We start from the raw sequence: 13,329 nt of genomic DNA on the forward strand, positions 1-13,329 counted from the left end.
TTCTAAAGCCTGCAAATAAATAATAGCTCCTACTACGGTTTTCCCTAAAAACTGCAATAATCGTTTTCATCACACCCGCACTTTAAATGTGCTATTGCACGCAGGCGGAGAGTGAGTTATAGAAAAATCGTTCTTCCAAGGGAATAATGAAATTTCTTGTACCGTACTTAATTTTTTTACATCTATTAACTTATTTTTTTACATTGCGAGTGTGATGAAAAACATTGTGTGTAACTCGGGGAGTATGAATATTACTAACTCGAGTCTTTAAATCGCTCCGGCAAGCCGTCGCGATTTAACTTACCTACTCTCGTTAGTAATATTCAACTTCCTCCCCTTGTTGCACAATGTTTTATTAAAACACCATATTCTGTAATGTTTTTATTTGGTTCACCGCATATCGCATTTTCGTTAAGAAATAGCTGAGTTTCTGCCAAGAAATACTAATACTAGTATACTAGTTTAAAATAAAAGCTTTCAAAAAGCTTCCTTATTAGAGAAGTTCCACATTACGAGAATACAATTGCTGCGCTGAACTTGCGTCACTTGCGTCGAGCAGCAGCCATTGAATTACTTGACGACGCTTGCTTGGAAGACACAAAAAAATATAGATTGGAGGTGTGTCGCAAGTTGTGACTCGCAACTATTTTCTTAGGCATATAGAAAACTTGGCTTACCTCCCAGTTTTGGTGATGATCATCTCAGTGCCCAGGTCATGGAACTTGTCCCATAGCTCCTTGGTCTCGAGCTGGCAGTCTACCGTCAGCAGCTCTTCGCAATTGCAGGAGGTGGCCGGTGGCAGCGGCCGCGCTGGGGATGGCGTATCGCGCTCCCCTAGCTCTGGGGAGTAAAGAAGTCACATTTAAGTATTCTTGGATCATCCTATACTGTTAGAACAAGATATGACTTGGCTGCATTCATTTCAAGGGTTATTTAAACATCATAGTTTCATAATATGAAACATATTATGTAAATGGGTTAAATTGTGGCGTAGGCTTTCACTGCAATGTCACAATTTCGTTTTTTTTTTTAACCTCATAATTGCCAAGATTGGCACTATAACTTGAGTAGACATTAAACTACGCTCTGCCGACCACTTTCTGGGATACAGGCGTGATTGTATGTAATGTATGTATGTTTGTTTCACATCCGATTAATATTGGTCTAACTGTAGCGTCTAAAGAACGTCGGCGGCGTCTAGATAGCGATAGAAAATGGCGTCACCTCGCTGCCGCTATTCCGCCAATGTTGCGTCGAGCGTCGAGCAATAACCATACAGTTGGACTCGACCCCGACGCTAGGAAGACAGTAGTGCTAGTGTGAGGTGGCTCTTAAACATATGTTCGCTATTTTTATAGTAGATAAGTTTTTCTTCGGTTTTGAAAATCATATATTGTTTATAATTGAATATGGCAGATTATATTTTACCCGTTTATAGATTAACAAGGCTCATCACCCAAGGTGTAACTTTAATTAAGTAAATAGTGATTATAGTTTTCCAAACAATATCCATACTAATATTATAAATGGGAAAGTGTGTGTGTGTCTGTTTGTTTGTCCGTCTTTCATGGCAAAACGGAGCGACGAATAGAAGTGATTTTTTAGGGGCAGATAGTTGAAGGGATGAGTGACATAGGCTACTTTTTGTCTCTTTCTAACGCGAGCGAAGCCGCGGGCAAAAGCGGGTCATATTAGTATGGATGACGATTAACAGAAATAAAATTGCAAATAACTGCATGCAATACGCAATATGCTATAAAATAAAAATAAAAAAAAAATATTGTATGATTATGTTATTACGAATGAGTTTATAAAGTTTATGGTATTCATCATAATCATCATCATAAACTTAAGAGTTTAATCTCTTGTCGGTGGAGTATTTTCCAGCTTTTTCTATCCTGTGCCAGCTCTTTGACTCTTAGTCCGTTTTCACACTATCCGATCCGATATCGGATGTCGGAAGGACTTCAATACAAACAATCCAAGATGGCGCCTGTAATGTATGGGATATCGGTCCGACATCCGATATCGGATCGGATAATGTGAAAACGCACTTATGGTATTAAGTAGTTTTTATTTCCAGACATTTATATATTATGTACCTTTATACTATATTAAATTGTTTACGCGTTATTTTAAACAGTCATACCTGAACACCTGAGAAAATGTCGTAAAGGATGGGTCAAATTTATAGTCAAGCCAAGCTAACTGTGTAACGATTTTGATATGCCAGCAGACTGTAAGCGCACTTGCCCGCTGGGCGCACTTCGCCACTTTATTGTTATGTGTAAAATCGTAGAATATAGTAGACCATACACATTTCACGACTCTTCTCTTCACATATATACCTACTCTGACTATAACTGAAAGTATTTAACATACAGAAACTTACACCTTCTTCTACAAATCAGCTTCTTTTTAAGAACTGTCAAGACGAATTTCAACGTCTTGCTAATATGGAATTAATATGAAATTGAATTGAGGGACGGCACGGTCAACTCAGTTATTTTATATATTTCTAGCTAAAATAGAAATTGGATTTAAAAATAACTTCTATCCGTGTTTTTCTTATATTTATCTGATGCTTTATTTCGTGCATGGTATAAAATATTTTATTTTAAGTACAGCCAAGTTCCCTATTAAAATCATTCGGTAGTTACGACGTCATGCAATATAACCGACACCAGCGATATCTACGTATCTACACGCACTCAATCGCACATTATTGTGAGAACCAAATTGTATGAGAAAGCTTGTTTACTATGCTAACAGTAGCTCTAATCACAACTTCAATTTACTTTTTGCTTCACAATGAAAGAATAAAAAGGTAATGCCTTTCAAAAGACTTATCTCTACTAAGTTTAGAAATCATGAAACAGATTGAGGCAAAGATATATTTTAATATAACTATTAACATACAGATGAAATTAATTTAGTATAATGAAAATTATGATGGATATCTCGACGCGTAGACCTACATAAAAAGCGGCACCTGGCGTATAAATTGTAATTTTCGATGTTATGAGCGGTTTTCAAGGAGTTTAATTTTCTTAATAACCGCAAAATTTTGTGTAAGAGGACCATTAAACGTCTATAATGTCGAGACTTTTGCAACATTGTATGAAATTTACAACATGAAATAAGCCGCATCATTATAAATTGGCAGTCATGTTAGTTATATGAACTGTATTTTTCTGAACATTCTCAGTTAAGCAATCATATCAATTATGTTTAGGTACTACACGTTCCCTCAATCAAACCACACATACTGAATGTGGGGCACAGCACAACCTGCCTCAGTGACACCAAAGTCCAATAAGGTATTAGGTAACACAATTAACATTTCAGTTAGTAACAATGGAAACGTCAGATAATGCGTGTCATGACTAATTATGCTCTATGTCGAATTCTCCGTCCTCTGAGTGATCGACAGCTTTCCATGGTCTTCTCTCATCTATCTCACAGCACTGCTAACGTAGAAGCTCATGGTCAATCAGTCAGTTCCTACTTGAGAACTTGAAGAGTTTTCCTCTACATCATTAAGCTGTTCCACGTGTGACTGACAGCTATTGGTTAGTAGTATCCTTTATTCGATTAATTTAGCTAACCCCACAGCTGAATCCTCATTAGATACCTGAGGAAGGTGCAGGTAATGGCGCCGCGTGGTCGGAGCCCTCCTCCCCGTCAGAACTCTGTTCCACGTCTACCTCCACGTCGTCTTTGAGCGCGGGTGACCGACAGCTGTCTCACAGCACAGCTGGCGCCTCATCAGTTACCTGAGGAAAGTGCAGGCGATGGCGCCGCGTGGTCGGAGCCCTCCTCCCCGTCAGAACACTGCTCCACGTCCTCTTCGAGCGCGGGTGGCCGGCAGCTGTCTCACAGCACAGCTGGCGCCTCATCAGTTACCTGAGGAAGGTGCAGGTGATGGCGCCGCGTGGTCGGAGCCCTCCTCCCCGTCAGAACACTGCTCCACGTCCACCTCCACGTCCTCTTCGAGCGCGGGTGACCGACAACTGGATGCCGGCGAGCTGAGTGACGCGGGAGAACTCTGCCGCGACACTGAACCTACAGAAAAAAGAATTGTGAGTACAACATATCAAATGTTCGTTTTCGGATGGTAGGCAATTAGCAACCATAGACGTTTGCAACACAGAGTTGGAATACTTGTGAGAAGGATAATTGGGTGCTCACACTTAATTACCGTATAAAGGCTTTCGGTAGTTTCGGGAGAATCGTCACTCTTCATCAACATAATTAAGAATTAAAATGGCTTATGATAGTAATGATAGGTAGTCATGATTTAAGAAAACATTGGAGGGATCCTCCGCTCCCTCCCGCATTTTCTGAAACTAAATCGAGCCCAAGCTATTGCTTGGTAAAGTTCAATTACCTACATAAAAAAAATAAACAAGACAACAGATGACAAAAACAAGTTCGTAAAGATGAAAGCATTTACATCACAGTATTCACGGTGATGGTGATACGTAAATAAAACGGACATACGCTTGAGCTTGTAATACACGTAAGACAATTAAAAAGGATGTTAAAAAAATACATTACAACTTACAATACTTCACTTATTCTAACAAAGCACTGACATCTAGTAATAAAGAAACAAATATTACATACATTAAACAATACCTACAGGAAGGTGCACGTACTAAACACACGTGTCATATATATGTGTCCACTTGTCCAATGGATACGAATGCACATCATATGGCGCCATATTGAATAATGTAAAACATGGAAAACATTTAATTTAGTATGTTTTTAAACACTTTTTACTACCAGAACAAAACAGACAATACCGAATACAAAATAAACAATAAGCTAGTACAAAGGCGAACTTATCCTTAGAGATGATCAGTGATCTCTTAAAAATACTTACCTACACAGGTTCAAATAGGACTAATAACATGTAAACATGAACTACGAAATTCAAACTGGAGGTCGTTATTTCAGTGGAAAAAAATAACAGCTGTAACTATAAGATTATTAGAAATTCTTACTCAATTTTGAAGATATTCAAAGTCTTCGTTTCGAACTCGTAGTTCTTTCGAAGTCAAAAGTTCAGAGCCAAAGTTCACACGAAGCATATTTCAATTAAGATCTTAACTCGAACCGATAGAGTCGAACCTTTAACCAGCATAGTTGACTGGAGAAATATTTTTATTTTTAAGGAACTCACAATGTTGATGCCTGTCATCTGTTTTGTCAGCATTCCTAAGAGAACAATGACATGAGTTCAAAACATTTGTAGACTCGTTGGAACAGTCCCAAGGGATAAATATGTTTCTTTCGAGCAAAATCGAGCGGAAAAACATAGTTAGCATATTTTTTGCCCACAGACAGTGAGAGGAGGCAACGGTAAATGACTGGTGCATGTCGACACACCGGCAAAAAGGGCAAAAACATGAAAGTGTAGCGATAAGACCCGTTTATTAATAATACGGGAAATCGCATAGCAGCTATTAAGTGCCGGTGAGTAAGGCTGCCAGAGCTCAACAAGGGTGCGGTGTGCTGATGACGGGAGGACTTACGGAACTAACTCGTTCCGTCTATTGTCCTTTAAGTCGTCGGCAACCCGAACCCTCCTTAGAACTTGTACACTTCTTTTTTCTGTGTACTTAACACAGCAAAAGGGGTACAATTAATGTTTCTAATGGGGTGGCAACGCGCATGTTACACTGTTTGAGTTGCAGGCGTCCATAGGTTACGGTGACCGCTTTACATCAGGCGGGCCGTATGCTTGTTTGCCACCGACGTAGCATAAAAAAAACCATAATGTCCATAATCTTACCGAAGACGGCAAGACTGCACCGGACCAATGTCGTACAAGGCGCATAAAAAAATATGACGCGAATAACTTACGCCTATGAAGTACCGAGACCCTTTTCTTTAAAAAGCCTCACACAACGTGAAGGAATTTACTTTTTAACTCATATCGAGGTATCATAATATAGGTGCTTAACCATAAAATCCACATCAACACGTTAATTCATATCCAATCAATTAAATAGTGAATAGAGGAACACTTTAGTTTGAAAGGTGGCTTTTTTTTAGTACGATAATAAAGCTTAGAAGCCTTATGCTTAATAGACAAACATACAAACATGCATACTATTAAAACAAACGCATTAGGCCTAGTAATGTAGAAATTGCAGAACATTCCCAAGAAGCGGAAACATTCTTGAGAATGTTCGCAGAACATTCCCGCAACATGCAATTTATTATTTAAACAAGAGAAGATATTTGAAATAATGTTTAAATGGGCATACTATAAAACTATATGTTACTATAGGTATAATATTGTCTATTACAGTTAGCTATTTTGTTGATAAGTGATAGTTACCTAAATTCTCATTATAAGTTGCTTAAATTCTCACTATACTTCAGGGAACATTTCGACTTTCAGACTTCACAGTTTTAGTCCTGACTTTTTTTAAATTAGGTACCGAACTATTATTTCTTGATGCCTGTTTTGGTCATGCCAATATAATATATGTATATACAAAAAAAAAAAAAAAAAAAAGGCATACGAAGCCAGCGCACTACCACGGGACTACGTCTTGACTTGCTGAGTTCGACGAAATTATGGTATAAACTACGAAGTTACTAAGTATTCTGATAAATTCTCGTTCTCGAGAACATTCTCAGAAGTTACCGAAAATTCTCATGGGGAATGTTCTGCAACTTTGGAAACTTCTCGACCGTGCATTGCTAATTAGGCCATCAGCGCGTTATCTAAGTGAAAATTCAAAGGCTACAGTCAGTCCTACGTAGTTCTGGCATAAAAGGACGCAATAAAAACACGTTTCCGAAAACAATCAAACAGAAACATGTAAGAAACAGTGTATTATGGCTATTTATTGTATTAAAGTAATTTGTGTGTCGCAAGTCGCCGGTGTTCGTTCCACGCAATTAATCGGAAATAACGAACGCAACACGACCTGGGCGCGTTCCTGATGCTTGTACTCTTAGCGCTGAGTTGAGCCCTTTATAGACAGACCAGACCCCACGTAAAGCCTGTGTGTGTAGCCGAATGTCCAAATTATGCTTCACGATTCGCTCATGAATCTCACGATTCGTACACGAGTCGCTCACAATTCGTGAGCGTTTCGTGAAGCGTTTGTGCATTCGGCTACGCACACTGACCAGAAATATATATGATTATGCGATTGTAATGAGACTGTGCGGGCTGTGAAGTGGAGATGGGCTGGGCACATTGCCAAGATGGACCATAGTCGCTGGGCGAGACGAACTATGGTGTGGAAGCCCGCTAACACCCGCGGTCGCGGCAAGCCCCCCCTTAGATGGAGAGACGACATTTGCCAACTAGCCAGCGATAACTGGATGCGGATGGCAATGGACCGACAAGCGTGGAGGAATGGAGAGGAGGCCTATGTCCGAAGACGGGCGCTTTAGAGGCTGCTATAGATAGATAGATAGATAGAATGAGACTGTACAAACTGTTTCATTTGTTTTTTAACATGAGGCTCATCAGGGCTTCTACCATGATTTTATGACGTTTTTAGAAGACGTTTAAGAGTTCAGTTCAAATTTTAGTTCACATGGCGTCTATCGATATTGGGACAATGATATCGTAAACATTACAAAAAATGTCCAGCGGTTACTTACATACGTACATTTTCAGAACCAAAACCGGCCAAGAGCGTGTCGGGCTACGCTCAGTGTAGGGTTCCGTAGTTTCCCGTATTTTTTTCAAAAACTGTTCAACATATAAAGTTGAAAATAATTTTCCTAGAAAGTCTTTATAAAGTTCTATTTTTGTAATTTTTTTTTCATATTTTTTGAAGTTTGAAGTTATGAGTTTAAGAGGGGGACGCAATTTTTTTAACTTTTGGAGCGATTATTTCCGAAAATATTAATGATATCAAAAATGACTTTCGTACACCCCTATTCAATTTTCAATATATACCTATCCAACAATATATCACACGTTAGGGTTAAAATAAAAATAAAAACATTCCCCGCTTTACGTGTAGGGGGGTACCCTAATAAGACATTTTTTCCACTTTTTATTTTTGCACTTTAAATATCGGCGTGGTTTATATACATGTTGGCACCAAATTTCAGCTTTCTAGTGCTAACGGTCACTGAGATTGTCCGCGGACAGACATGGCGAAACTATAAGGGTTCCTAGTTGACTACAGAACCCTAAAAATTACATTATTATTTTCGACGACTTTTAAGGTATACGTATTGTGGTATAAGTATGACGTGTATTCATGTACTTATAATGTAAGTAGACTGTCGATGGTGGCTCGCATGACATTTACTAAGCAACAATATGGAGCAAAAAAGTTTGGACACCCCTGCGCTATATGAACACTTGAAAACTGCTGACGATATTTATTTACATTTGATATATCTTAACATTGTTAACTGTGCTAATTTTCTTCGATGTTCTAGTTTTCGTCCACTTGACGTAATAGCAAATATTTTTTATATTTACCTACTCTGGAAACTGTTTATTTCTTGTGAAATATACTTTTTAGGTAGATAAGTTGTTTATACATACAATAGGGATTTCAAGTAGTCCAGTGCAGAAAATAGGTTGAGTTACAGTCACGGAATGTATGTACCACTATGTACCTAATATATGTAGGTATTAAAATCGTCAAGTGGATGAAAACCAAATCTGAACAGACACTAGCACAATTTATTTTCATAGTAATTTTGTAATGTTTATTATAAAAAGAACTCGGTTAAAGATTGAGATATTATATTTACATAAAAAGTATATTTAGATAATGGTAGGTATTTTTTATATTCATTCAAGTGGACGAAAACTAGAGTATGAAATGGAAACTTACGCATTGACCCTACTTTCCACAGATAATTTCGGTCGGGTCGAGGTCAAAGTAAATCAGTTTCCATGAGTCTCAGACTCGCCTAAGCTGTGTGACTCACAGGCTGCGCCGGCGCAGAGCCTCCAATTAGCATCCAAACCCTTGTACTTCCCTCTGAACTTTTATAGCTTTCTTAGGAACCACCACTAATACTCATATAATAATAGGAGTAACAACACTCTTTTGTATGTTTTTATTTAATTTGCGATGTATATTTGAGTCAAATTTAAAAAGCAAGATATCTAATTCGTTTACCATTATTTGATTAAAAGCTGAAACTACACAATTTACACAAGTACGTAGGGTCATTGTAGGTAATAATCTTTATCCTTGCAGGTAAGTATACCAATATATGTACCTATAAAAAAATATGCGTAATTTATTTTTATGTACCTATATACATACCCACCTACGTACTTAATATTTATATTAAAATTTATAATTATGTTTAAAGTAGTTCAATAAATGCGATCAAGAAGGTTTAATATCTATTCAAATATTTCAAATATCGTAAATTGACGATAATTAACACTGAACTGAAACACAAGCACAATAACCGTGTAAAATTTTGGTCTAACTCCTATTTATTTGTGCACCATAACTGTCTGAAATATTGGAAATCTTGTTTTCTAAACAATATACATATATACATATTCTAATACATACTTAATATATTTTGCAAATTAATTACTTACCTGTTACTTACGTTACATAAACAACAATCAAGTGGACGACAACTAAAGCATGGACGGAAACTTGAACAATGACTGTATGTAGGTATGTTCGTAGAGTAGAGGAGTCTGAGTAAAAGTAGCTTAGGAATCATTTTGGTTGACATGACATACAAGATAGGTAAACTAAGGACAGTACAGTTCAATGACACGTATGTCACATAAGTCACATTTGTTTCCACCTCACTAAATTAGGTAGCTTAGCACTAGTTATTAGGGTTAATTATTAGCGATTAAAATAAATAACCCCATGTAATGTTTCTTTCATAATTATACTTTTTTTCTGTTTAAGGCATACATTGCATTTTTTATAACTACTTTAGCATCTCCTATTGAAAATTCACCATATTGTACGGTATTAGTCATTAATTTGTGCAAAAGTATTAGTAAAATATGCTACTTATCTAAAACGAACATACGTCGCTTACTCTATATTTACCTACTTACCTACATGGTCATACAAAAAATCATAAACGTGATATACTCTAGGTGTGCAATTTTCTTTGTACTTAAGTGAAATCCTTAATATGCATATATCAATAACGTCCGGTTGTTATGTTTTTTTGATAATATTCCGATTATTGGGGATTTATTATAATTATTATAATAGTTGCATATTAACGGTAATGTACATATTTATTTATTTAATCTTTATTGCACAAAAGAAAATCTTGCAGTACAAAAAGGCGGACTTAATGCTTTAGAGAATTCTCTGCCAGTCAACCTCAAAGCTAAGCAGATATGTATGCGTTTGGGATATAATCAATAGAGTTCTACCTAGTTCTACAATACAAGATTTGGACCTTATTTATTATAATATAATTATCCTTGATACATGTATTCATTAATAACTAGTATTTATAGAAACTCGCTTAGATGTGAGTGAGGCACTAGCACTGTCTTATATTCATTAAGCTAGTTTTTGTCCACTTACTTTAGTTTTCGTCTACTCTGCACACAGAATTGCAAATCATAGCTATAAAATATGTAATATGCTAATTTTCAAATAGGTATCTAATATTTTTAGACTAGTACTTTTAAATATTAGTTGTTGAAATACAGTGTCGGCCAATAATATAGATAGGCGCAAAATAGTATGTAGGGCGTAGGCTACCTAAAATAAATTGCAAATTTTCACTGCCGACCTGGGTAGTGGGCACTGGGCAGTGTGATTGTACTATTTTCCTGCTTCTGATTGAATTTTTTTTTGCTTTAGCTTTAGAAATTTTTCTTCAATATTTAATTTGCTACTTGCGAAATATCAATTTCATGTAAACATATTATATTGTTTGGGCAACAACGATTGCAATAAGTCCACGTATGTACAGCTTGGTAGGTTAATATTAATATTTTATCAAGTGGACGAAAACTAGAGTTGAATGGAAACGCACACAATGACCCTGCGAAGTAATTCATTACAAAATTAAGCTATCTTTTTCTTAAGCTAGGATAGCAGTGGATATAAAACTTAATTAGACGCCTAATACCTATTACTAATATCTTAATAATATAATCTAATTCCTTCTACTTTTGCCGGCGGCACCGGCGGCGGTAGCGCGAGCGGCGCTGCGCTTATTTTGCACTTGGTAAATTTTGTAAACCTATCTGATGTTACGTGTCTAACTGTCTATGTGACATAACCTGGTTAAACAAATGTTTATGTTTATTTTACATGAGGTAAGAAGTCTTTTAGGTATAATTTGAATTTACCAGTTCGCGTCGGCGAAACGGCGACGGGGCTGCGCGGTTCGCCGCGGGCCATGATGGCCGCGATGCTGAAGTCCGTGGCCCGGGCCTTGCTCTCCTCCGCCACCATCCTGGCCCGCGACCAGCCCTCCGTCTCCACATCCATCAACACTCAATGCCAACCGTCATTGCACTCAACTGTCTCCGTTTTAAAATCATTGTCCACTCAAAAGTCCAATAAGATTCCGATTACAAAATCACGTATCCAACATTTTCGCTTTTAATCCGAAAGGAATAACGTCCGCTACGCACGGTTTTTTAAATATGGAACACACATTTTTTCGCGAATGTTTTTAAAAGAAGCGGAGCGGTGCCGTTACGAGCGGGTAGCGTGGCGACGAGCGCGAACTGAGCCGCGCGGCGCGGAGCGGGCGGGGCGCGCAGGCGGGGCCTTCCCCCGGCGAATACACGCGCTACCCGCTGTCGCCTTTCCCCCCCACCTACCTGCCTCTCCTTCGCACACGATAAAAAAATAATACTTGTATGGAACCATTATTATTCAAATTTTAAAATTAATGTAACGCTGTTGAACTGCATGTTAATTGAGATTTCGTTAAAACTTTTTCATATTAACTAAATCGTAATCTTGAGCAATTTTGTTATTGAACTTTTTATAATTATTATTCTTAATCAGTTTAATTAAGAATGCCTTTTAATTACCCACGTGTCAAACAATACAAAATATACCTAATGAGGATTGCAACATTTGCAACGATGGCTTGGAAAATGTTGAAAGAAAATTTGATATTACTCGCTCGGTTGAAGTAAAAACGCGCGCGCAAGGCAATGAGTGCGCCGCCCATAAAACAGATGACTACGTGAGAACGAGAGAGGTAGAGCGCTGTTTGCAGCATAGATGCGAGTGCGAGCGGGACGGGCTAAGTCATGAGTGCACCGTACCGCAAGCAAAGTGCAGCGCGAGGGTTGAAGTGTAATGGCGGGAAATTCCGAACATTTTTTATTAGAAATCCGGAGAATGGCACAAGAAAACGTGATAAAAATTCGTAAAACCACGCGATTCGTTTGTAATTTGCGAAATTTGTAATCGGCAAGTTATACAGTGATTTCCTAAAAAAAAATAGTGCAACTGGAAGTCTCATTATGAACATTAAGTTTTATTAAGAGTAAATATTTTCCAATAATTTAAGGGTCATTGTGCTAGTCTCCGTCCATGCTTTAGTATTCGTCCACTTGACAGAGTAGAGCAGTAGGTAGGTAACTAATATTTTTATTTATACTTAAGTCATTATTGTCATTAAGTAGGTATCATTTATACCTACTTAAGTATAATTGTTTTTAGACAATAACGATAGCAATAAGTAGGTAGACAACTATACATATAAAAAAATCTGGACACGTTCTTTATTTTTTTGTTCATTTGTTTAAATGCCTATAGGTTTATGTACCTACCTATACCTACTTGATTTATTTTGAACTAGCTTTTTCCCGCGGCTTCGCTCGCGTTAAATTCGAAAATCGCGGAATGCTCCATGCAAACTTCCACCCCCCATTTCAAGCAAATGGGGGGTTAGAAAGAGACAAATAGTATCCTATGTCACTTTCCATTCCTTCAACTATCTCCACTTAAAAAATCACGTCAATTCGTCGCTCCGTTTTGCCGTGAAACACGGACAAACAAACAGACACACACACTTTCCCATTTATAATATACATAGTATGGATTTGACAATGTGATGTGCTTACCCTTTACTTGAAAGTTTTACGGTTTTATAGTTACTTTTTGCATTTTTCCCGTGATGGTTACTCTTATAGAGTGACGTATAATTCTAAAGCACCGAAAGTTCATTGTAGAGGCGTAAAAAGATCATGGTAGAGTAGAAACTCCGTTTCTAATAATAATCTAATACATACATTTATTATGCGCTCAAATGTCATGAGATTGATCTCACCTGTACATAAATATAGGTTCGTACACAACTTCCTCATTATAACACTTTCGTATAACATCCGGCTAT

The 13,329-nt window shown here is 37.5% G+C and overlaps 1 protein-coding gene across 1 annotated transcript in view; it reads right to left on the reverse strand.

The window, feature by feature from the left end:
* Nucleotides 1-11,682, reverse strand: part of LOC125227364 (T-box transcription factor TBX20-like) — a 113,217-nt gene extending 101,535 nt beyond the window's left edge. Inside the window, exons 1-3 of the mRNA XM_048131664.1 lie at nt 11,318-11,682; nt 3,907-4,065; nt 678-840 (exon numbers count right to left, since the gene is read on the reverse strand). Coding sequence (XP_047987621.1) covers nt 678-840; nt 3,907-4,065; nt 11,318-11,459 — 464 coding nt within the window. The 5' untranslated portion in view covers nt 11,460-11,682. The remainder of the gene's footprint in view (nt 1-677; nt 841-3,906; nt 4,066-11,317) is intronic.
* Nucleotides 11,683-13,329: the final 1,647 nt, after the last annotated feature.

Source organism: Leguminivora glycinivorella, chromosome 6 (assembly GCF_023078275.1).
Source record: "Leguminivora glycinivorella isolate SPB_JAAS2020 chromosome 6, LegGlyc_1.1, whole genome shotgun sequence".
NCBI classification, from domain to species: Eukaryota; Metazoa; Arthropoda; class Insecta; order Lepidoptera; family Tortricidae; genus Leguminivora; species Leguminivora glycinivorella.